At 58.1% G+C, this 24555-nt stretch overlaps 1 protein-coding gene across 1 annotated transcript in view; it reads right to left on the bottom strand.

The window, feature by feature from the left end:
- The window catches only part of ankrd50l (ankyrin repeat domain 50-like), a 41907-nt gene that overhangs the window by 16260 nt on the left and 1092 nt on the right, over positions 1-24555 (bottom strand). The window contains 1 exon segment of the mRNA XM_067985557.1: positions 9156-9706. Coding sequence (XP_067841658.1) covers positions 9156-9556 — 401 coding nt within the window. The 5' untranslated portion in view covers positions 9557-9706.

Genomic DNA, 24555 nt, shown 5'->3' with positions numbered 1-24555 from the left:
GGTAAATCGTGTTTAACTAACCTGATAAGAGTTTTTTGATGAGGGCAATGCAGTTGATGTGGTGTATATGGACTTTCAAAAGGCATTTGATAAAGTGCCACATAATAGGCTTATCATCAAGATTGCAGCCCATGGAATAAAGGGGGCAGTAGCAGCATGGATACAGAATTGGCTGAGGGACAGGAAACAGAGAGTAGTGGTGAACGGTTGTTTTTCAGACTGGAGGGAGGTGAACAGTGCTGTTCCCCAGGGGTCAGTGCTGGGACCACTGCTTTTCTTGATATATATTAATGACTTGGACTTGGGAGTACAGGGCACAATTTCAAAATTTGCAGATGACACAAAACTTGGAAGTGTAGTGAACAGTGAGGAGGATAGTGATAGACTTCAAGAGGATATAGACAGGCTGGTGGAATGGGCGGACACATCGAAGTCGAAGCTCCCATGGGACTATTCGAAGAGTCGTTGTCCTCAACCAACATCACCCACAACAGATTATCTGGTCATTCATCCTGTCGCTGTTTATGGGATCTTGCTGTGCACAAAATGGCCATTGCGTTTGTCAAATTACAACAGTGGCAAAAACTTCAAAAGATTAATGCGAAGTGCTTTAGGACTGGCTGACAAATGTGATTAGGGGCTGTGAGATGCAGCTCTATGTCTCGATAGAGGAGCAGGAGATGGTGCCCTGGGAATAACAGACGTTTAACAACAAACTCCACTGTGATAGCGGCCAAAACACTCTGTCCCCGACACACTTCCAGGTCCCCGACACTCACACCACTGGGTGCGCAACTGTCACCGAGGGAGAGACACGGGGACGGAGGGAGAGACACGGGGACGGAGGGAGAGACACGGGGACGGAGGGAGAGACACGGGGACGGAGGGAGAGACACGGGGACGGAGGGAGAGACACGGGGACGGAGGGAGAGACACGGGGACGGAGGGAGAGACACGGGGACGGAGGGAGAGACACGGGGACGGAGGGAGAGAGACACTGGGGACGGAGGGAGAGACACGGGGACGGAGGGAGAGCACGGGGACGGAGGGAGAGACACGGGGACGGAGGGAGAGACACGGGGACGGAGGGAGAGACACGGGGACGGAGGGAGAGACACGGGGACGGAGGGAGAGACACGGGGACGGAGGGAGAGGACACGGGGACGGAGGGAGAGACACGGGGACGGAGGGAGAGACACGGGGACGGAGGGAGAGAGACACGGGGACGGAGGAGAGGACACGGGGACGGAGGGAGAGACACGGGGACGGAGGGAGAGACCACGGGGACGGAGGGAGAGACACGGGGACGGAGGGAGAGACACGGGGACGGAGGGAGAGACACGGGGACGGAGGGAGAGACACGGGGACGCAGGGAGGGGGGGACGCAGGGAGGGGGGGACGCAGGGAGGGGGGAGGACACAGGGAGGAAGGGAGGACACAGGGAGGAAGGGGAGGACACAGGAGGAAGGGAGGACACAGGGAGGAAGGGAGGACACAGGGAGGAAGAGAGGACACAGGGAGGGAGGAGGACACAGGGAGGGAGGAAGGGAGGACACAGGAGGGAGGAAGGGAGGACACAGGGAGGGAGGAAGGGAGGACACAGGGAGGGAGGAAGGGAGGACACAGGGAGGGAGGAAGGGAGGACACAGGGAGGGAGGAAGGGAGGACACAGGGAGGGAGGAAGGGAGGACACAGGGAGGGAGAAGGGAGGACACAGGGAGGGAGGAAGGGAGGACACAGGGAGGGAGGAAGGGAGGACACAGGGAGGGAGGAAGGGAGGACACAGGGAGGAAGGGAGGACACAGGGAGGGAGGGAGGGAGGACACAGGGAGGGAGGGAGGGAGGACACAGGGAGGGAGGGAGGGAGGACACAGGGAGGGAGGGAGGGAGGACACAGGGAGGATAGGGAGGGAGGACACAGGGAGGGAGGGAGGGAGGACACAGGGAGGGAGGGAGGGAGGACACAGGGAGGGAGGGAGGGAGGACACAGGGAGGGAGGGAGGGAGGACACAGGGAGAGGGAGGGAGGAGGACACAGGGAGGGAGGGAGGGGGACACGGGGAGGGAGGGGGGACACGGGGAGGGAGGGGGGACGCGGGGAGGGAGGGGGGACGCGGGGAGGGAGGGAGGGGGGACACGGGGAGGGAGGGGGGACACGGGGAGGGAGGGGGGACGCGGGGAGGGAGGGGGGGACGCGGGGAGGGAGGGGGGACGCGGGGAGGAGGGGGGACGCGGGGAGGGAGGGGGGACGCGGGGAGGGAGGGGGGACGCGGGGAGGGAGGGAGGGGGGACACGGGGAGGGAGGGGGGACACGGGAGGGGAGGGGGGGACGCGGGGAGGGAGGGGGGACGCGGGAGGGGAGGGGGGGACGCGGGGAGGGAGGGGGGACGCGGGAGGGAGGGGGGACGCGGGGAGGAGGGGGGACGCGGGGAGGGAGGGGGGACGCGCGGGGAGGGAGGGGGGACGCGGGGAGGGAGGGGGGACGCGGGGAGGGAGGGGGGACGCGGGGAGGGAGGGGGGACGCGGGGAGGGAGGGGGGACGCGGGGAGGGAGGGGGGACGCAGGGAGGGAGGGGGGACGCAGGGAGGGAGGGGGGACGCAGGGAGGGAGGGGGGACGCAGGGAGGGAGGGGGGACGCAGGGAGGGAGGGGGACGCAGGGAGGGAGGGGGACGCAGGGAGGGAGGGGGGACGCAGGGAGGGAGGGGACGCAGGGAGGGAGGGGGGACGCAGGGAGGGAGGGGGGACGCAGGGAGGGGGGGGACGCAAGGGAGGGGGGGACGCAGGGAGGGGGGGACGCAGGGAGGGGGGACGCAGGGAGGGGGGGACGCAGGGAGGGGGGGACGCAGGGAGGGGGGGACGCAGGGAGGGGGGACGCAGGGAGGGGGGACGCAGGGAGGGGGGGACGCAGGGAGGGGGGGACGCAGGGAGGGGGGACGCAGGGAGGGGGGACGCAGGGAGGGAGGAAGGGAGGACACAGGGAGGGAGGAAGGGAGGGAGGAAGGGAGGACACAGGAGGGAGGGAGGGAGGACACAGGGAGGGAGGGAGGGAGGACACAGGGAGGGAGGAGGGAGGACACAGGGAGGGAGGGAGGGAGGACACAGGGAGGGAGGGAGGGAGGACACAGGGAGGGAGGGAGGGAGGACACAGGGAGGGAGGGAGGGAGGACACAGGGAGGGAGGGAGGGAGGACACAGGGAGGAGGGAGGGAGGACACAGGAGGGAGGGAGGGGAGGACACAGGGAGGGAGGGAGGGAGGACACAGGGAGGGAGGGAGGGAGGACACAGGGAGGGAGGGAGGGAGGACACAGGGAGGGAGGGAGGGAGGACACAGGGAGGGAGGAAGGGAGGACACAGGGAGGGAGGAAGGGAGGACACAGGGAGGGAGGGAGGGAGGACACAGGGAGGGAGGGAGGGAGGACACAGGGAGGGAGGGAGGGAGGACACAGGAGGGAGGGAGGGAGGACACAGGGAGGGAGGGAGGGAGGACACAGGGAGGGAGGGAGGGAGGACACAGGGAGGGAGGGAGGGAGGACACAGGGAGGGAGGGAGGGAGGACACAGGGAGGAGGGAGGGAAGACACAGGGAGGGAGGGAGGGAGGACACAGGGAGGGAGGGAGGGAGGACACAGGGAGGGATGGAGGGAGGACACAGGGAGGGAGGGAGGGAGGACACAGGGAGGGAGGGAGGACACAGGAGAGGGAGGGAGGACACAGGGAGGGAGGGGGGACACAGGGAGGGAGGGGGGACACAGGGAGGGAGGGGGGACACAGGAGGGAGGGGGACACAGGGAGGGAGGGGGACACAGGGAGGGAGGGGGGACACAGGGAGGGAGGGGGGACACAGGGAGGGAGGGGGGACACAGGGAGGGAGGGGGGACACAGGGAGGGAGGGGGGACACAGGGAGGGAGGGGGACACAGGGAGGGAGGGGGGACACGGAGGGAGGGGGGACACGGAGGGAGGGGGGACACAGGGAGGGAGGGAGGGGGACACAGGAGGAGGGAGGGGGGGAGGGGGGACACAGGGAGGGAGGGAGGGAGGGGGACACGGGAGGGAGGGAGGGAGGGGGGACACGGGAGGGAGGGAGGGGGGACACGGGGAGGGAGGGAGGGGGGACACGGGAGGGAGGGAGGGGGGACACGGGGAGGGAGGAGGGGGGACACGGGGAGGGAGGGAGGGGGGACACGGGGAGGGAGGGAGGGAGGGAGGGGGGACACGGGGAGGGAGGGAGGGAGGGAGGGAGGGAGGGGGGACACGGGGAGGGAGGGAGGGAGGGAGGGGGACACGGGGAGGGAGGGAGAGGGGGAGGAGGGAGAGGGGGAGGAGGGAGGGAGGGAGGGGGGACACGGGGAGGGAGGGAGGGAGGGAGGGGGGACACGGGGAGGGAGGGAGGGAGGGAGGGAGGGGGGACACGGGGAGGGAGGGAGGGAGGGAGGGAGGGGGACACAGGGAGGGAGGGGGGACACAGGGAGGGAGGGGGGACACAGGGAGGGAGGGGGACACAGGGAGGGAGGGGGGACAGAGGGAGGGAGGGGGACACGGAGGGAGGGGGACACAGGGAGGGAGGGAGGGGGACACAGGGAGGGAGGGAGGGGGACACAGGGAGGGAGGGAGGGGGGACACTGGGAGGGAGGGAGGGGGGACACAGGGAGGAGGGAGGGGGGACACAGGGAGGGAGGGAGGGGGGAGGGGGGACACAGGGAGGAAGGGAGGGAGGGAGGGGGGACACAGGGAGGGAGGGAGGGGGGACACAGGAGGGAGGGAGGGAGGGAGGGGGGACACGGGAGGGAGGGAGGGAGGGGGGACACGGGGAGGGAGGGAGGGAGGGGGGACACGGGGAGGGGAGGACACGGGGAGGAGGGAGGGAGGACACGGGAGGGAGGGAGGGAGGACACAGGGTGGGAGGGAGGGGGGACACAGGGAGGGAGGGAAGGGGGGACACAGGGAGGGAGGAAGGGGGGACACAGGGTGGGAGGGAGGGGGACACAGGAGGGAGGGAGGGGGGACACAGGGAGGGAGGGAGGGGGGACACAGGGAGGGAGGGAGGGGGGACACAGGGAGGGAGGGAGGGGGGACACAGGGAGGGAGGGAGGGGGGACACAGGGAGGGAGGGAGGGGGGACACAGGGATGGAGGGAGGGAGGACACAGGGAGGGAGGGAGGGGGGACACAGGGAGGGAGGGAGGGAGGACACAGGGAGGGAGGGAGGGGGACACAGGGAGGGAGGGAGGGGGGACACAGGGAGGGAGGGAGGGGGGACACAGGGAGGGAGGGAGGGGGGACACAGGGAGGGAGGGAGGGGGGACACAGGGAGGGAGGGAGGGGGGACACAGGGAGGGTGGGAGGGGGGACACAGGGAGGGTGGGAGGGGGGACACAGGGAGGGTGGGAGGGGGGACACAGGGAGGGTGGGAGGGGGGACACAGGGAGGGAGGGAGGGGGGACACAGGGAGGGAGGGAGGGGGGACACAGGGAGGGAGGGGAGGGGGGACACAGGGAGGGAGGGAGGGGGGACACAGGGAGGAGGGAGGGGGGACACAGGGAGGGAGGGAGGGGGGACTCAGGGAGGGAGGGAGGGGGGACACAGGGAGGGAGGGCAGGGAGGGGGGGACACAGGGAGGGAGGGAGGGGGGACACAGGGAGGGAGGGAGGGGGGACACAGGGAGGGAGGGAGGGGGGACACAGGGAGGGTGGGAGGGGGACACAGGGAGGGAGGGAGGGGGACACAGGGAGGGAGGAAGGGAGGACACAGGGTGGGAGGGAGGAGGACACAGGAGGGAGGGAGGGAGGGAGGACACAGGGAGGGAGGGAGGGAGGGGGACACAGGGAGGGAGGAAGGGAGGACACAGGGTGGGAGGGAGGGAGGACACAGGGAGGAGGGAGGGAGGGAGGACACAGGGAGGGAGGGAGGGAGGGGGGACACAGGGAGGGAGGGAGGGGGGACACAGGGAGGGAGGGAGGGGGGACACAGGGAGGAGGGAGGGGGGACACAGGAGGGAGGGAGGGGGGACACAGGGAGGGAGGGAGGGGGGACACAGGGAGGGAGGGAGGGGGGACACAGGGAGGGAGGGAGGGGGGACACAGGGAGGGAGGGAGGGGGGACACAGGGAGGGAGGGAGGGGGGACACAGGAGGGAGGGAGGGGGGACACAGGGAGGGAGGGAGGGGGGACACAGGGAGGGAGGGAGGGGGGACACAGGGAGGGAGGGAGGGGGGACACAGGGAGGGAGGGAGGGGGGACACAGGGAGGGAGGGAGGGGGGACACAGGGAGGGAGGGAGGGGGGACACAGGGAGGGAGGGAGGGGGGACACAGGGAGGGAGGGGGGACACAGGGAGGGAGGGAGGGAGGGAGGGGGGAGGGAGGGGGACACAGGGAGGGAGGGAGGGAGGGGGGACACAGGGAGGGAGGGAGGGAGGGAGGGGGGACGGAGGGAGGGAGGGAGGGAGGGGGGACGGAGGGAGGGAGGGGGGACGGAGGGAGGGAGGGGGGACACAGGGAGGGAGGGAGGGAGAGGGGACACAGAGAGGGAGGGAGGGAGGGGGGACATAGGGAGGGAGGGAGGGAGGGGGGACCTAGGGAGGGAGGGAGGGGGTACACAGGGAGGGAGGGAGGGGGGACACAGGGAGGGAGGGAGGGAGGGAGGGGGGACACAGGGAGGGAGGGGGGACACAGGGAGGGAGGGAGGGAGGGGGGACACAGGGAGGGAGGGGGGACAGGGAGGGAGGGAGGGAGGGAGGACACAGGGAGGGAGGGAGGGGGGACACAGGGAGGGAGGGAGGGGGGACACAGGGAGGGAGGGAGGGGGGACACAGGGAGGGAGGGAGGGGGGACACAGGGAGGGAGGGAGGGGGGACACAGGGAGGGAGGGGGGGACACAGGGAGGGAGGGGGGACACAGAGGGGGACAGACACAGAGAGAGAGAGAGCGAGCGCGCGCGAGAGAGAGAGAGAGAGAGAGACACACAGAGCGACACAGACGGACATACACGGTGGGACTGGTTATTCCAGCATAACTTGTCACACCCTAACTGGAACTGTGAGTCAGCACTGAACACGCAACGGGTCAAAGTCAGCTTTACATACGGTGTCAGTGATGATACATTAGGTGTTGAAAATCATTTGAACTGTGAAAACGTGGCCACCATCACGGATACCGTGACGTTTGTTGGAGCCTGAAGGCATTGCAACGTTGATCAATTCAATTAAATCTACACTGTGCCTGACCGGGCGAGAAACAGACCGAAAAATAAGAACGTAACCAAGAACAAGGTGAGCAAGATCCAAGAGTGGGGAGCCGAGACTGAGACCCCCCCCATAGTGGGACCCCGAGACTGAGACCCCCCCACAGTGGGACCCCGAGACTGAGACCCCCCCCACAGTGGGACCCCGAGACTGAGACCCCCCCACAATGGGACCCCGAGACTGAGACCACCCCCACAATGGGACCCCGAGACTGAGACCACCCCCACAGTGGGACCCCGAGACTGAGACCACCCCCACAGTGGGACCCCGAGACTGAGACCACCCCACAGTGGGACCCCGAGACTGAGACCACCCCACAGTGGGACCCCGAGACTGAGACCCCCCCACAGTGGGACCCTGAGACTGGGACCCCCCCCACGGTGGGACCCCGAGACTGAGACCACCCCCCCCACAGTGGGACCCCGAGACTGAGACCCCCCCACGGTGGGACCCCGAGACTGAGACCCCCCCACAGTGGGACCCCGAGACTGAGACCCCCCCACAGTGGGACCCCGAGACTGAGACCCCCCCACAGTGGGACCCCGAGACTGAGACCCCCCCACAGTGGGACCCCGAGACTGAGACCAACCCCCACATTGGGACCCTGAGACTGAGACCCCCCCCCACAGTGGGACCCCGAGACTGAGACCCCCCCCACAGTGGGAGCCAGAGACCGAGACCCCCCCCCCCAACTCCTGAGGAGCATTATCATAGAATTTGACACCGAGCCACATAAGGAGATATTAGGACAGGTGACCAAAAGCTTGGTCAAAGAGGTAGGTTTTAAGGAGCGTCTTAAAGGAGGAGAGAGAGGCGGAGAGGTTTAGGGAGGGAATTCCAGAGCTTAGGGCCGAGGCAGCTGAAGGCACGGCCGCCAATGGTGGAGCGATTAAAATCGGGGATGCGCAAGAGACCAGAATTGGAGGAGCGCTGAGATCTCGGAGGGTTGTAGGGCTGGAGGAGGTTACAGAGATAGGGAGGGGCGAGGCCATGGAGGGATTTGAAAACAAGGATGAGAATTTTAAAATCGAGGCGTTCCCCGACTTGGAGCCAATGTAGGTCAGCGGGCACAGGGGGTGATGGGTGAACGGGGCTCGGTGCGAGTTAGGATTCGGGCAGCAGAGTTTTGGATGAGCTCAAGTTTATGGAGGGTGGATGATTGGAGACCGGCCAGGAGAGCATTGGAATAGTGGAGTCTGGAGGTAACAAAGGCATGGATGAGGGTTTCAGCAGCAGATGAGCTGAGGAAGGGGCGGAGACGGGCGATGTTACGGAGGTGGAGCGGATATGGGGTCAGAAGCTCATCTCAGGGTCAAATAGGACGCCAAGGTTGCGGACGGTCTGGTTCAGCCTCATGTATTACTGAGGCTGTGCCAGGACAAATACAAAGTTCGCTCGCTGCTCCTGGCTTAATACTGGGTGCAGCTGGCTGGCTGGCAGGTTATCCACATGGCAAACACAGAGTTAACACCAGAGGAGAGACCTGTTTGCCTTGCCAGAATAACCCACAATCCACAGCGGCTCAACCAAAGAACATCAGAACTCTGGAACATAGGACAGGAGGCCATTCAGCCCCTCGAGTCTATTCTGCCATTCAATAAGATTGTGCCTGATCTGTACAACTCCATTTACTCGCCTTTGTTCCATATCCCTCGATACCCTTACCCAACAAAAATCTATTCATCTCAGTCTTAAAAGCTCCAATTAACCCTCAGCATCCACAGCGTTTTTTGGGGGAGAGAGTTCCAGATTCCCACTCCCCTTTGTGTGAAGAAGTGCTTCCTGACATCACCCCTGAACGGCCTGGCTCTAATTTTAAGGTCATGTCCCCTTGTTCGGGATGCAACGCACTGTTAGCAACTTCAATAAACAATGACAACAAACTCCAAGCTGTCACTTGGGGCTTTCCCGTGTTACCGTTTGAAGGTTTCGTCCGGGTTTTTCTCGCACTCGCTGGGCTCCAGCACCGCCTGCACCATCCCCTCCCGCAGCTTCTCCCGGTATCCCTGCACCAACGGGCACCTCTTCATCTGGCCTACCAGGCTCAGGACGAAGGCTCTGACCGACAGCGTCCGCACGTCCTGAGCCTGGCAGAAGTGATGGCCCACAGCCCTGGTGGACAGGTCGAATTGCTGGCCGTGCTCTGACGTGGGCCACAGCACTTCGCTGCACAGGGCTGTCTTGCCGCTGCCCGGCCCCCCGGTGATGAGGACGCCGCTGCTGCGGCTGCTCATGCAGCCGTCCAGGCAGTGCTGCAGCTTGTGCAGGGCCCATTCCCGACAGTAGAATCGTTTCCCCTGCAGCAGGCTCTCAGTCATCTCTCAATCCTTTCCACGCTCCCAGTGCTGAAGCTCACACATTGCTGGACCCCGAGGATGGGTGTGCCTCTGCCCAGAGATCCGAGCTGGAATCCTCTGCCCCTGGCTGGCTCGCAGCAACAGTGATCGCATGTCACAGCATGTGAGAACCTGCAGAGAGAGAGAGAGAGAGAGAGAGAGATCAGAGCACGAGTCACACAGAGAAAGAGAGAGAGAGAGAGAGATCAGAGCACGAGTCACACAGAGAGAGAGAGAGAGAGAGAGATCAGAGCACGAGTCACACAGAGAGAGAGAGAGAGAGAGAGAGATCAGAGCACGAGTCACACAGAGAAAGAGAGAGAAAGATCAGAGCACGAGTCACACAGAGAGAGAGAGAGAGATCGATCAGAGCACGAGTCACACAGAGAAAGAAGATCTTGCATTTCTACAGCGCCTTTCACGACCTCAGGACGTCCCAAAAGTACTTTACAGCCAATGAAGTACTTTTGAAGTGTAGTCACTGTTTTAATGTAGGAAACGCAGCAGCCAGTTCATAACTCAGTTAGTTTTAGGATAGTTATGGAAAAGGACAAAGATAAAACAGATGTTAAAGTTCTCAACTGGGGAAAAGCCAATTTTACTAAGCTGAGAAGTGATTTAGCAAAAGTGGACTGGAAACAGCTACTTGAAGGTAAATCAGTGTCAGAGCAGTGGGAGACATTCAAGGGGTTCAGAGTAAACATGTTCCCACAAAGGAAAAGGGTGGGGCTGCCAAATCTAGAGCCCCCTGAATGTCAAGGAGCATACAGGGTAAGATAAGGCAAAAAAAGGGAAGCTTATGTCAGACACCGAGAACTCAATACTACAGAAGGTCGAGAGGAGTATAGAAAGTGCAGGGGTGAAATTAAAAAGGAAATTAGGAAAGCAAAGAGAGGGCATGAAAAAATACTGGCAAGTAAAATCAAAGAAAATCCAAAAATGTTTTATAAATACATTCAGAGCAAGAGGATAACTAAGGAAAGAGTAGATGTAAGGAATCTAACACCAGGTTATAGTCCAACAGTTTTATTTGAAAATCACAAGCTTTCGGAGGCTTTCTCCTTCGTCAGGTGAGTGTGACGAAGGAGAAAGCCTCCGAAAGCTTGTGATTTTCAAATAAAACTGTTGGACTATAACCTGGTGTTGTAAGATTCCTTACATTTGTCCACCCCAGTCCATCATCGGCATCTCCACATCAAGGAAAGAGTAGGGCCTATTAGAGACCAAAAAGGTAAACTATGTGTGGAGGCGGAAGATGCAGACATTGTAGTTAAGGAGGAGGAGTGTGAAATATTGGATGGGACAAACATAGTGAGAGGGGAAGTATTAAGGGGATTAGCATCGTTGAAAGTAGATAAATCGCCAGGCCCGGATGAAATGTATCCCAGGCTGTTAAAAGAAGCCAGGAGGAAATAGCGGAGGCTCTGACCATCATTTTCCAATCCTCACTGGATACAGGTGTGGTGCCGGAGGATTGGAGGACTGCTAATGTTGTACCATTGTTTAAAAAGGGAGAGAGGGATAGACCATGTAATTACAGGCCGGTCAGTCTAACCTCGGTGGTGTGCAAATTATTGGAATCAATTCTGAGGGACAGAATAAACTGTCACTTAGAAAGGCACGGAGTAATCAAGGACAGTCAGCATGGATTTATTAAGGGAAGATCGTGTCTGACTAAGTTGATTAAATTTTTTGAGGAGGTAACAAAGAGGGTCGATGAGGGTAGTGCGTTTGATGTGGTCTACATGGATTTTAGCAAGGCTTTTGACAAGGTCCCACATGGCAGACTGGTCACAAAAGTACAAGCCCATGGGATCCAAGGGAGAGTGGCAAGTTGGATCCAAAATTGTCTCAGTGGCAGGAAGCAAAGGGTAATGGTTGATGGGTGTTTTTGTGACTGGAAGGCTGTTTCCAGTGGGGTTCCGCAAGGCTCAGTACTAGGTCCCATGCTTTTTGTGGTATATATTAATGATTTGGACTTAAATGTAGGGGGCATGATTAAGAAGTTTGCAGATGATACAAAAATTGGCCATGTGGTTGATAGTGAGGAGGAAAGCTGCAGACTGCAGGAAGTTATCAATGGACTGGTCAGGTGGGCAGAAAAGTGGCAAATGGAATTCAATCTGGAGAAGTGTGAGGTAATGCATTTGGGGAGGGCAAACAAGGCAAGGGAATACACAATAAATGGGAGGATACTGAGAGGTGTAGAGGAACAGAGGGACCTTGGAGTGCATGTCCACAGATCCCAGAAGGAAGTAGGACAGGTAGATAAGGTGGTTAAGAAGGCATACGGGATACTATCCTTTATTAGCCGAGGCATCGAATATAAGAGCAGGGAGGTTATGCTGGAACTGTATAAAACACTAGTTAGGCCACAGCTTGAGTACTGTGTACAATTCTGGTCACCACATTACAGGAAGGATGTAATTGCAACAGAGAGGGTACAGAGGAGATTTACGAGGATGTTGCCAGGACTGGAGAATTTCAGCTATGAGGAAAGATTGGATAGGCTGGGGTTGTTCTCTTTGGAACAGAGGAGGCTGAGGGGAGATTTAATTGAGGTGTATAAAATTATGAGGGGCCTCGATAGAGTGGATAGGAAGGACCTATTTCCCTTAACAGAGAGGTCAATAACCGGAGGACATAGGTTTAAAGTAAATGGTAGAAGGACTAGAGGGGAGCTGAGGAAAAATAAAATCACCCAGAGGGTGATGGGGGTCTGGAACTCACTGCCTGAAAGGGTGGGAGAGGCAGAAACCCTCAACTCATTGAAAAAGTACTTGGATGTGCACCTGAAGTGCCGAAACCTACAGGGCGGATTATTTTCGGCCATTCAAGACCTTCGGACGCCCCAATGAGATACTTGTGAAGTGTAGTCACTGTTGTAATGTAGGAAACGTGGCCGCCAATTTGTGCACAGCAAGATCCCACAAACAGCAATGTGATAAATGACCAGATAATCTGTTTTAATGATGCTCATTGAGGGATAAATATCGGTCAGGACACCGGGGAGAACTCCCCTGCTCTTCTTCCAATAGTATCTTGGGATTTTTAACATCCACCTGAGGGGGCAGTTTAACATCTGATCCAAAAGACGGCACCTCCAACAATGCAGCACTCCCTCAGTACTGACCCTCCGACGGTGCAGCGCTCCCTCAGTACTGACCCTCTGACAGTGCAGCATTCCCTCAGTACTGACCCTCCGACAGTGCAGCGCTCCCTCAGTACTGACCCTCTGACAGTGCGGCGCTCCCTCAGTACTGACCCTCCGACAGTGCAGCACACCCTCAGTACTGACCCTCCGACAGTGCAGCGCTCCCTCAGTACTGACCCTCCGACAGTGCAGCGCTCCCTCAGTACTGACCCTCCGACAGTGCAGCGCTCCCTCAGTACAGATCCTCCAACAATGCAGCACTCCCTCAGTACTGACCCTCCGACAGTGCAGCGCTCCCTCAGTACTGACCCTCCGACAGTGCAGCGCTCCCTCAGTACTGACCCTCCGACAGTGCAGCGCTCCCTCAGTACTGACCCTCCGACAGTGCAGCGCTCCCTCAGTACTGACCCTCCGACAGTGCAGCGCTCCCTCAGTACTGACCCTCCGACAGTGCAGCGCTCCCTCAGTACTGACCCTCCGACAGTGCAGCGCTCCCTCAGTACTGACCCTCCGACAGTGCAGCGCTCCCTCAGTACTGACCCTCCGACAGTGCAGCGCTCCCTCAGTACTGACCCTCCGACAGTGCAGCGCTCCCTCAGTACTGACCCTCTGACAGTGCAGCGTTCCCCCAGTACTGACCCTCCGACAGTGCAGCGCTCCCTCAGTACTGACCCTCCGACAGTGCAGCGCTCCCTCAGTACTGACCCTCCGACAGTGCAGCGCTCCCTCAGTACTGACCCTCTGACAGTGCAGCGTTCCCTCAGTACTGACCCTCCGACAGTGCAGACCCACCGACAGTGCAGCGCTCCCTCAGTACTGACCCTCCGACAGTGCAGCGCTCCCTCAGTACTGACCCTCCGACAGTGCAGCGCTCCCTCAGTACTGACCCTCCGACAGTGCAGCGTTCCCTCAACACTGACCCTCCGACAGTGCAGACCCACCGACAGTGCAGCGCTCCCTCAGTAGTGACCCTCCGACAGGGCAGTACTCCCTCAGTACTGCCCTGGAGTGGGACTTGAACCCACAAACTTGGCTGCAGTGTGTACCATCCACAGGATGCAGTGCAGCAATCGCCAAGGCTTCTTCGACAGCACCTCCCAAACCCACGACCTCTACCACCTAGAAGGTCAAGGGCAGCAGGCACATGGGAACAACACCACCTGCACGTTCCCCTCCAAGTCACACACCATCCCGACTGGGTCAAAATCCTGGAACTCCCTTCCTAACAGCACTGTGGGAGAACCGTCACCACACGGACTGCAGCGGTTCAAGAAGGCGGCTCACCACCACCTTCTCAAGGGCAATTAGGGATGGGCAATAAATGCCGGCCTCGCCAGCGACGCCCACATCCCATGAATGAATTGAAAAAAAAAACTTCTGACTCAGAGACTTGGGTCACTAAGGTGTTCAGCCGAAGAGTGAGAGCTGGTGAACCTCACTCCCAGTGAGGCCGATGTGAAGGTTTCGGAATGTTGCCAGCCTGATCGACCACACTCAGCAGCGCCTCCCAGCTCAGTCACTGGGAATTATAGCAGTCGGCAAAACAGGAACAGCTGTGCTCAGTGAGTATGACACACGCTGTGTAACTGTACGGTACAGGCAGGGCAGTCGTTACAACTCCCGGGACTGGACCCTACGAAGAGACTAATCTGGTATTTAAGCACAACTCCCATTTATTTCGCGCCTTTAACGTAGTAAAATGTCCCGAGGCGTTTCACGGGAGCGATAATCAAAATTTGACACCAAGCCACGTAAGGAGATATTAGGGACAGGTGACCAAAAGCTCGGTCAAAGAGGTAGGTTTTAAGGAGCATCTTAAAGGAGGAGAGAGAGAGGCGGAGGGGTTTAGGGAGGGAATTCCAGAGCTTAGGGCCCAGGCAGCTGAAGGCACGGCCGCCAATGGTGGAGCGATGAGAATTGGGGATGCGCAAGAGGCCAGAATTGGAGGAGCACAGAGATCTCGGAGGGTTGTTGGGCTGGAGGAGGTCAGAGATAGGGAGGGGCGAGGGCCATGGAGGGATTTGAAAATAGGGATAAGAATTTTAAAATCGAGGCGTTGCTGGACTGGGAGCCAATGTAGGTCGGCGAGCACAGGGGGTGAATTCTCACTTCAGGCTCTCTCCAGACTTGGGGTGGGGGAGTGTTCACATTCACAGCTCTCCTGATACCATGGGATGAGCAGAGAAATAGCAGAGAAAGAAAACCAGGTGAGTCCTGAGTTGCAGGTTTCAGGAGGTGCTGTGTGAGGTGAGCTACGGGTCTGAGTTACCCTGGGAGGGGGTGTAGAGAGGGAGAATTAGCCAGGGTTCCAGCTCCTGATGTGAGAAGGTGAAAGCACTTTCAGCAATGGAAGAGTTGGTGCTCACCATCGACACGCCCAACATTACTCAGGTTCAGCCACTGCACCAGTGATTAACACAGATACACAGCATGGAGAGTCGCCTCGTAATGAACTGATGGCACTCACTCAACTTTAAGTTTCATAACTTTCCAACATCAAACCACTGCCTTTAAGCTGATTCCCCTTCACTTGTACTTTCTGTGTTACCCCTCAGTGCCCTCTCGTTCCTCCTTGCCTCACTCTTTCTCATCCAGCCTCATTTAGGCACTCTCTCCTCTTCCCCCTTCCCCCAATTCCTACAATACTGCAAAACGTTCCCAGTCACAGATCAGTTCAAACGAGAGCGAGCCCATGTCAGACACAGGAGGGCCCATGCCCACCATCCTTACCCCGGGGGGACTCCCCAGACACAATGATACCTTCAACCCACCAACCCACCGCACTATTCAAAGAAAAGGGGAGTTCTCCTCAACCAACACCGAAAGCAGATTATCTGGTCATTATCACATTGCTGTTTGTGGGATCTTGCTGTGCGCAAATGGCTGCCGCTTTTCCCGATATTACAACAGTGACTGCACTTCAAAAACTACTTCATTGGTTGTGAAGCGTTTTGGGAGCTCCTGAGGATGTGAAAGGTGCTACAGAAATGTAAGTTGTTCTTTCTTTAGAAAATTAATTGAAAAATTTTTATTTTTAAACTTGATTTTCTCCCTTTAAATTCCAACTCCCCTTCTGAGAGCGCCAACTCTCACTGGGGTACGGGTCCCACAGACACTGACTCTCACTGGGGTACGGGTCCCACAGACACTGACTCTCACTGGGGTACGGATCCCACAGACACTGACTCTCACTGGGGTACGGGTCCCACAGACACTGACTCTCACTGGGGTACGGGTCCCACAGACACTGACTCTCACTGGGGTACGGGTCCCACAGACACTGACTCTCACTGGGGTACGGGTCCCACACACACTGACCCTCACTGGGGTACGGGTCCCACACACACCGACTCTCACTGGGGTACAGGTCCCACAGACACTGACTCTCACTGGGGTACAGGTCCCACAGACACTGACTCTCACTGGGGTACGGGTCCCACACACACTGACTCTCACTGGGGTACGGGTCCCACAGGCGATCATTCTTATTGGGCTTCAGTTCCTCTGCTAAAGGCTTCTCCAACAATGAGACTGAGAAAGGGGAGTTCGTGGAGTGAGCCAAGAATCTGGGTTCAAACCCCACCCTCTCCTCCCGCACTCCCCGAATGGCCTGTTTCCGTGCTCTACATTCTATGTATCTAACCCGTGCTGTATCTAACCTGGGAGTGTTTAATGGCACAGTGTAGAGGGAGCTTTACTCTGTATCTAACCCGTGCTGTACTTACATAGAAACATAGAAAATAGGAGCAAGAGTAGGCCATTCGGGTCTGCTCCGCCATTCAAAATGATCATGGCTGATCGTCTAACTCAGTACCCTGTTCCCGCTTTTTCCCCATATCCCTTGATCCCTTTAGCATTAAGAAATATATCTATCTCCTTCTTGAATACATCTAATGACTTGGCCTCCACTGCCTTCTGTGGTAGAGAATTCCACAGGTTCACCACCCTCTGAGTGAAGAAATTTCTCCTCATCTCGGTTCTAAATGGCATACCCCGTATCCTGAGACTGTGACCCCTGGTTCTGGACTCCCCAGCCATCGGGAACATCCTCCCTGCATCTAGTCTGTCTAGTCTTGTTGGAATTTTATATGTTTCGATGAGATCACCTCTCATTCCTCGAAACTCTAGTGAATATAGGCCTAGTCGACCCAATCTCTCCTCATACGTCAGTCCTGCCATCCCAGGAATCAGTCTGGTAAACCTTCGTTGCACTCCCTCCATGGCAAGGACATCCTTCCTCAGATAAGGAGACCAAAATGCACACAATACTCCAGATGTGGTCTCACCAAGGCCCTGTATAACTGCAGTAAGACATCCCTGCTCCTGTACTCAAATCCTCTTACAAAGAAGGCCAACATACCATTCGCCTTCCTAACTGCTTGCTGCACCTGAATGCTCACTTTCAGCGACTGGTGTACAAGGACACCCAGGTCTCGTTGCACCTCCCCTTTTCCCAATCTATCACCATTCAGATAATAATCTGCCTTTCTGTTTTTACAACCAAAGTGGATAACCTCACATTTATCCACGTTATACTGCATCTGCCATGTTCTTGCCCACTCACCCAACTTGTCTAAATCACATTGGAGCCTCTTTGCATCCTCCTCACAGCTCACATTCCACCCCAGCTTTGTGTCGTCTGCAAACTTGGAAATGTTACATTTAGTTCCCTCATCCAAATCATTGATATATATTGTGAATAGCTGGGGCCCAAGCACTGATCCCTGCGGTACCACACTATTCACTGCCTGCCACCCGGAAAAAGACCCGTTTATTCCTACTCTCTGTTTCCTGTCTGTTAACCAATTCTCAATCCATGCCAGTATATTCCCCCCAATCCCATGTGCTTTAATTTTGCACACTAACCTTTTGTGTAGGACCTTATCAAAAGCCTTCTGAAAATCCAAATACACCACATCCACTGGTTCTCCCCTATCTATTCTACTAGTTACATCCTCAAAAAACTCCAGTAGATTTGTTAAGCATGATTTCCCTTTCATAAACCCTTGCTGACTTTGTCCAATCCCGTTAATGCCCTCCAAGTGTTGTTATCACATCTTTTATAATAGACTCTAGCATTTCCCCCACTACTGATGTTAGGCTAATTGGCCTGTAATTCCCTGTTTTTTCTCTCCCTCCTCTTTTAAATAATGGGGTTACATTTGCCACCCTCCAATCTGTAGGAACTGTTCCAGAGTCTATAGAATTTTGGAAGATGATCACCAATGCATCCACTATTTCCAGGGCCACTTCCTTTAGTACTCTGGGATGTAGATTATCAGGCCCTGGGGATTTGTCAGCCTTTAGCCCCATTAATTTCCCGAGCACGATTTTTTTTACTAATACTTGTTTCCTTCAGTTCCTCCCTCTCACTAGACCGTTGGTTCCCTAACTTTTCTGGGAGGCTATTTGTGTCCTTCTTTGTGAAGAGTGAACCGAAGTATGTGTTTAATTGTTCCGCCATTTCTTTGTTCCCCATTATAATTTCCCCCATTTCTGACTGTAAGGGGCCTACATTTGTCTTCACTAATCTTTTTCTCTTGACATATTTATAGAAGCTTTTACAGTCAGTTTTTATGTTGCCTGCTAGTTTACTCTCATACTCTATTTTTCCCCTCTTAAATCAATCTCTTTGCCCTTCTTTGCTGAATTCTGAACTGCTCCCAATCTTCAGGCTTGCCGCTTTTTCTGGCAATTTTATATGTCTCCTCTTTGGATCTAATACTCTCCCTAATTTCTTTTGTGAGTCATGGTTGAGTCACCTTACTTGCCCTACGAGTGTTTGATGGGACAGTGTGGAGGGAGCTTTACTCTGTATCTAACCTGTGCTGTACCTGCCCTGGGAGTGTTTGATGGGACAGTGTGGAGGGAGCTTTACTCTGTATCTAACCCGTGCTGTACCTGCCCTGGGAGTGTTTGATGGGAGTGTGTAGAGGGAGCTTTACTCTGTCACCCCCTCTCCCCTGTGGGACACCCACTGTCCTCACACTGGGACACACAATGTGAACCGAGGGAGTCTACACTCCGACATGCATCTGGCACTCTCCGCCGGCTGACCAGCGGCCTTTATCGGGACTCGTTTTCGTCTCGAGACACTTGAAGTGAAAACCTCGGCCCCAGCACTTAAAACAATGAATCACATCAAGCTTTACAAGCGGAGACAGCTGCCTGCCCGATCTGCCTGCACACGTAGCGCTCGATTGAGAGGTCTCGCCGACAAATAAAGACAAGAGTTCACACCAAGAGCAGCCTTACCGCGTGTTAACTCCTCGCTCTCCCCTCTGACCTTGCAGTCAGGCCAACGGTTAAATCCGACAGCAGGACCTCTGCCAGGGGCGAGGGCTGTGTGTGTGACAAGTGAGACCACAGGTCCCGCAGAGCTCTGACACAACTCCCACCCGCTCACTCCCTCCTCGACTCAATAAAGTTTCCTTTTCAAAAAAACCTCTGGTGCTGGACGGTTTACTGATCCGGGAGGAAATGACGGTACAGGCATTACAGTCACCGATTCCCTCACACTCTTATTCATTCCGAAAATATTCCTGCCATCTGAAGTTTGCTTAATCCAGCATGATCGGAGGTTTTAAACCCCTCACTCCCACAGCGAGGGTTTAACCCCCTCACTCCCACAGCGAGGGTTTAACCCCCTCACTCCCACAGCGAGGGTTTAACCCCCTCACTCCCACAGCGAGGGTTTAACCCCCTCACTCCCACAGCGAGGGTTTAACCCCCTCACTCCCACAGCGAGGGTTTAACCCCCTCACTCCCACAGCTTGTGGAGGAGGAGGGACTGAGTTACTGGATCACAACTGTGTCAGGGTCTTAAGCCTGCACTGAGGTCGGAGGCAAATCTTGGGCTATCACTGCAGGTACAAGCTCAGTCACAAGCTCAGTCTGCAACAGCAGGGGTTTGACCAGGAAGATCAGAGTATAGACATTAGGCTCAGTACTGGGTCCCTTGCTTTTTGTGGTATATATTAATGATTTGGACTTGAATGTGGGAGGCTTGATTAAGAAGTTTGCAGATGATACAAAAGTTGGCCTTGTGGTTGATAGTGAGGAGGAAAGCTGTAGACTGCAGGAAGATATCAATGGACTGGTCAGGTGGGCAGAAAAGTGGCAAATGGAATTCAATCCAGAGAAGCGTGAGGTAATGCATTTGGGGAGGGCAAACAAGGCAAGCGAATACACAATAAATGGGAGGATACTGAGAGGAGTAGAGGAAGTGAGGGACCTTGGAGTGCATGTCCACAGATCCCTGAAGGTAGCAGGACAGGTAGATAAGGTGGTTATGAAGGCAAACGGGATACTTTCCTTTATTAGCCGAGGCACAGAATATAAGAGCAGGGAGGTTATGCTGGAACTGTATAAAACACTAGTTAGGCCACAGCTTGAGTACTGTGTACAGTTCTGGTCACCACATTACAGGAAGGATGTGATTGCACTAGAGAGGGTGCAGAGGAGATTTACGAGGATGTTGCCAGGACTGGAGAATTTTAGCTATGAGGAAAGATTGGATAGGCTGGGGTTGTTCTCTTTGGAACAGAGGAGGCTGAAGGGAGATTTAATTGAGGTATAAAATTATGAGGGGACAAGATAGAGTGGATAGGGAGGATCTATTTCCCTTAGCAGAGGGGTCAGTGACCAGAGGGCATAGATTTAAAGTGATTGGTAGAAGGATTAGAGGGGAGCTGAGGAGAATTTTTTTCACCCAGAGGGTGGTGGGGGTCTGGAACTCACTGCCTGAAAGGGTGGTAGAGGCAGAAACCCTCAACTCATTTAACAAGTACTTGGATATGCACTTCAAGTGCCGTAACCTACAGGGCTGGAAAGTGCGATTAAGCTGGATTGCTCTTTTACGGCCGGCACGGACACAATGGGCCGAATGGCCTCCTCCTGTGCCGTATCTTTCTATGACTCTATGATTATTGGTCATTAGTAATTATAGCACTGGACTAACCAACCTGAGGTCATGAGTTCAAATCACACCAGGGCAAGATGTCAAACGGAACTCAATAAATCCGGTCATTTGTGGCTTGGCACCAAAAAAAACTAACCAGGAAATCTGATGGATTGTCGTGACTCCAGTCCCACCCGTACCCGCTCTGGGCCTACAGGTGACTCCAGTCCCACCCGTACCCGCTCTGGGCCTACCCGTGACTCCAGTCCCACCCGTACCCGCTCTGGGCCTACAGGTGACTCCAGTCCCACCCGTACCCGCTCTGGGCCTACAGGTGACTCCAGTCCCACCCGTACCCGCTCTGGGCCTACCCGTGACTCCAGTCCCACCCGTACCCGCTCTGGGCCTACAGGTGACTCCAGTCCCACCCGTACCCGCTCTGGGCCTACACGTGACTCCAGTCCCACCCGTACCCGCTCTGGGCCGACACGTGACTCCAGTCCCACCCGTACCCGCTCTGGGCCTACCCGTGACTCCAGTCCCACCCGTACCCGCTCTGGGCCTACACGTGACTCCAGTCCCACCCGTACCCGCTCTGGGCCTACACGTGACTCCAGTCCCACCCGGACCCGCTCTGGGCCTACACGTGACTCCAGTCCCACTCCCACACCTGCTCTGGGCCTACAGGTGACTCCAGGCACACACTGTGTGGTTGGCTTGTAATGCCCACTGAATGATTAAGCAAGCCGCTCGGTCAAACAGTGTTGCAGAAATTCAAGAACGGCCACTATCACCTTCAGGGCAACTGGGGGTACCAGACACCCACATCTAAATCTAATTGCCAAACATACCAGCAGGCTGTTGTAGCACACTGGATAAATCACAGGCCCACCTTGGAGGCAGAAGGTCATGGGTTCAAGTCCCACTCCAGAGACTGGAGCACAAAATCTAGACTAACTCTCCCACTGCAGTGCTGAGGGAGCGCTGCACTGTCGGAGGGTCAGTACTGAGGGAGCGCCGCACTGTCGGAGGGTCAGTACTGAGGGAGTGCTGCACTGTCGGAGGGTCAGTACTGAGGGAGCGCCGCACTGTCGGAGGGTCAGTACTGAGGGAGTGCTGCACTGTCGGAGGGTCAGTACTGAGGGAGCGCCGCACTGTCGGAGGGTCAGTACTGAGGGAGCGCTGCACTGTCGGAGGGTCAGTACTGAGGGAGCGCCGCACTGTTGGAGGGTCAGTACTGAGGGAGCGCTGCACCGTCGGAGGGTCAGTACTGAGGGAGCGCTGCACTGTCGGAGGGTCAGTACTGAGGGAGTGCTGCACTGTCGGAGGGTCAGTACTGAGGGAGCGCTGCACTGTCGGAGGGTCAGCACTGAGGGAGTGCTGCACTGTCGGAGGGTCAGTACTGAGGGAGCGCTGCACTGTCGGAGGGTCAGTGCTGAGGGAGCGCTGCACTGTCGGAGGGTCAGTACTGAGGGAGCGCTGCACTGTCGGAGGGTCAGTACTGAGGGAGCGCTGCACTGTCGGAGGGTCAGTACTGAGGGAGCGCTGCACTGTCGGAGGGTCAGTACTGAGGGAGCGCTGCACTGTCGGAGGGTCAGTACTGAGGGAGTGCTGCACTGTCGGAGGGTCAGTACTGAGGGAGCGCTGCACTGTCGGAGGGTCAGTACTGAGGGAGTGCTGCACTGTCGGAGGGTCAGTACTGAGGGAGTGCTGCACTGTCGGAGGGTCAGTACTGAGGGAGTGCTGCACTGTCGGAGGGTCAGTACTGAGGGAGTGCTGCACTGTCGGAGGGGCGGTCTTTCAGATGAGATGCTAAACCGAGGCCCTCTCAGGTGGATGTAAAAGATCCCATGACACTATTCGAAGAAGAGCAGGGGAGTTCTCCCCAGTGTCCTGGGGCCAATATTTATCCCTCAACCAACATCACTGAAACAGATTATCGGGTCATTATCATATTGCTGTTTGTGGGATCTTGCTGTGCACAAATTGGCTCCTGCGTTTCCTACATTACAACAATGACTACACTTCAAAAAGTATTTCATTGGCTGTAAAGCACTTTTGGACTTCCTGAGGTTGTGAAAGGCGCTGTAGAAACCGAATCTTTATTTCTTTTTCACATTTCAGATTATTTTTTAAATGTTCTCAGGAGGTGGACGAGCCTATCGCAGCCACATTTACTGCCCGTGAGAAGGCAGTAGTGGACCCTCTCCCTCAACCACTGCAGTGCAGAACTATCGAGAAGTGAGGGGTAGAAGACAGGCAGAGATTGGAGCAGAAACCCTCTTCACACTTCCCCCGAACAAGGTGGGCTGGTGTGAGTTAGGACCAGACAGCGCTCGGTTGCGACGCTCCCCACAGTCCATCAGCCTGCCGACACTATCCAGGCTTGCACACGGAGAACGGCCACTGCACCTGTGAAACTCAGCCCGCGAGAGCACCCTGAGCGGAGGAGAGGGGAGACACTGAGAGAGTGCTGGGAGTTAACACAGACTCGTATAGACCAGGTTACTGCACGCACCGCCAGAGCGCCCGCGTACACCACGCACCGCCAGAGCGCCCGCGTACACCACGCACCGCCAGAGCGCCCGCGTACACCACGCACCGCCAGAGCGCCCGCGTACACCACGCACCGCCAGAGCGCCCGCGTACACCACGCACCGCCAGAGCGCCCGCGTACACCACCCACCGCCAGAGCGCCCGCGTACACCACCCACCGCCAGAGCGCCCGCGTACATACACCACGCACCGCCAGAGCGCCCGCACACACCACGCACCGCCAGAGCGCCCGCGTACACCACCCACCGCCAGAGCGCCCGCGTACACCACGCACCGCCAGAGCGCCCGCGTACACCACGCACCGCCAGAGCGCCCGCGTACACCACGCACCGCCAGAGCGCCCGCGTACACCACGCACCGCCGGAGCGCCCGCGTACACCACCCACCGCCGGAGCGCCCGCGTACACCACCCACCGCCAGAGCGCCCGCGTACACCACGCACCGCCAGAGCGCCCGCGTACACCACCCACCGCCAGAGCGCCCGCGTACACCACCCACCGCCAGAGCGCCCGCGTCACCACCCACCGCCAGAGCGCCCGCGGGCACCACCCACCGCCAGAGCGCCCGCGGGCACCACCCACCGCCAGAGCGCCCGCGTACACCACCCACCGCCAGAGCGCCCGCGTACACCACCCACCGCCAGAGCGCCCGCGTACACCACCCACCGCCAGAGCGCCCGCGTACACCACCCACCGCCAGAGCGCCCGCGTACACCACCCACCGCCAGAGCGCCCGCGTACACCACCCACCGCCGGAGCGCCCGTGGGCACCACCCACCGCCAGAGCGCCCGCGTACACCACCCACCGCCGGAGCGCCCGCGTACACCACCCACCGCCAGAGCGCCCGCGTACACCACCCACCGCCGGAGCGCCCGCGTACACCACCCACCGCCAGAGCGCCCGCGTACACCACCCACCGCCAGAGCGCCCGCGTACACCACCCACCGCCGGAGCGCCCGCGTACACCACCCACCGCCAGAATGGAAAGCTTACGAGTACAACATGCTCCACACTGCGAAAACATCACGGATAGTCCCACCGACAGGGGCAGCACCCAGAGACCTTAATGTGCTTAATTCTCTCCACACCCAGGGTCTCCCCCACCCCCAGCTCTCTCTCTCCCCCCCCCCACCCTCTAGGAATGTCCCTCTCTTCCCCCCTGGGGGGGTCTCTATCTCTCTCTCTCCCACCCTCCGGGGTCTCGCTCTCTCTCTGTCCCCCATCCCCTGGGGGTCTCTCTCTCTACAGCCCCCACCCCCGGGGGTCTCTCTCTCTACAGCCCCCACCCCCGGGGGTCTCGCTCTCTCTGGCCCCCATCCCCTGGGGGTCTCTCTCTCTACAGCCCCCACCCCCGGGGGTCTCGCTCTCTCT

This window comes from Heptranchias perlo, chromosome 6 (assembly GCF_035084215.1).
Source record: "Heptranchias perlo isolate sHepPer1 chromosome 6, sHepPer1.hap1, whole genome shotgun sequence".
Lineage (NCBI taxonomy): Eukaryota > Metazoa > Chordata > Chondrichthyes > Hexanchiformes > Hexanchidae > Heptranchias > Heptranchias perlo.
Note: the sequence above shows the minus strand (reverse complement) of the source record. Positions and strands in the feature narration are given on the sequence as shown.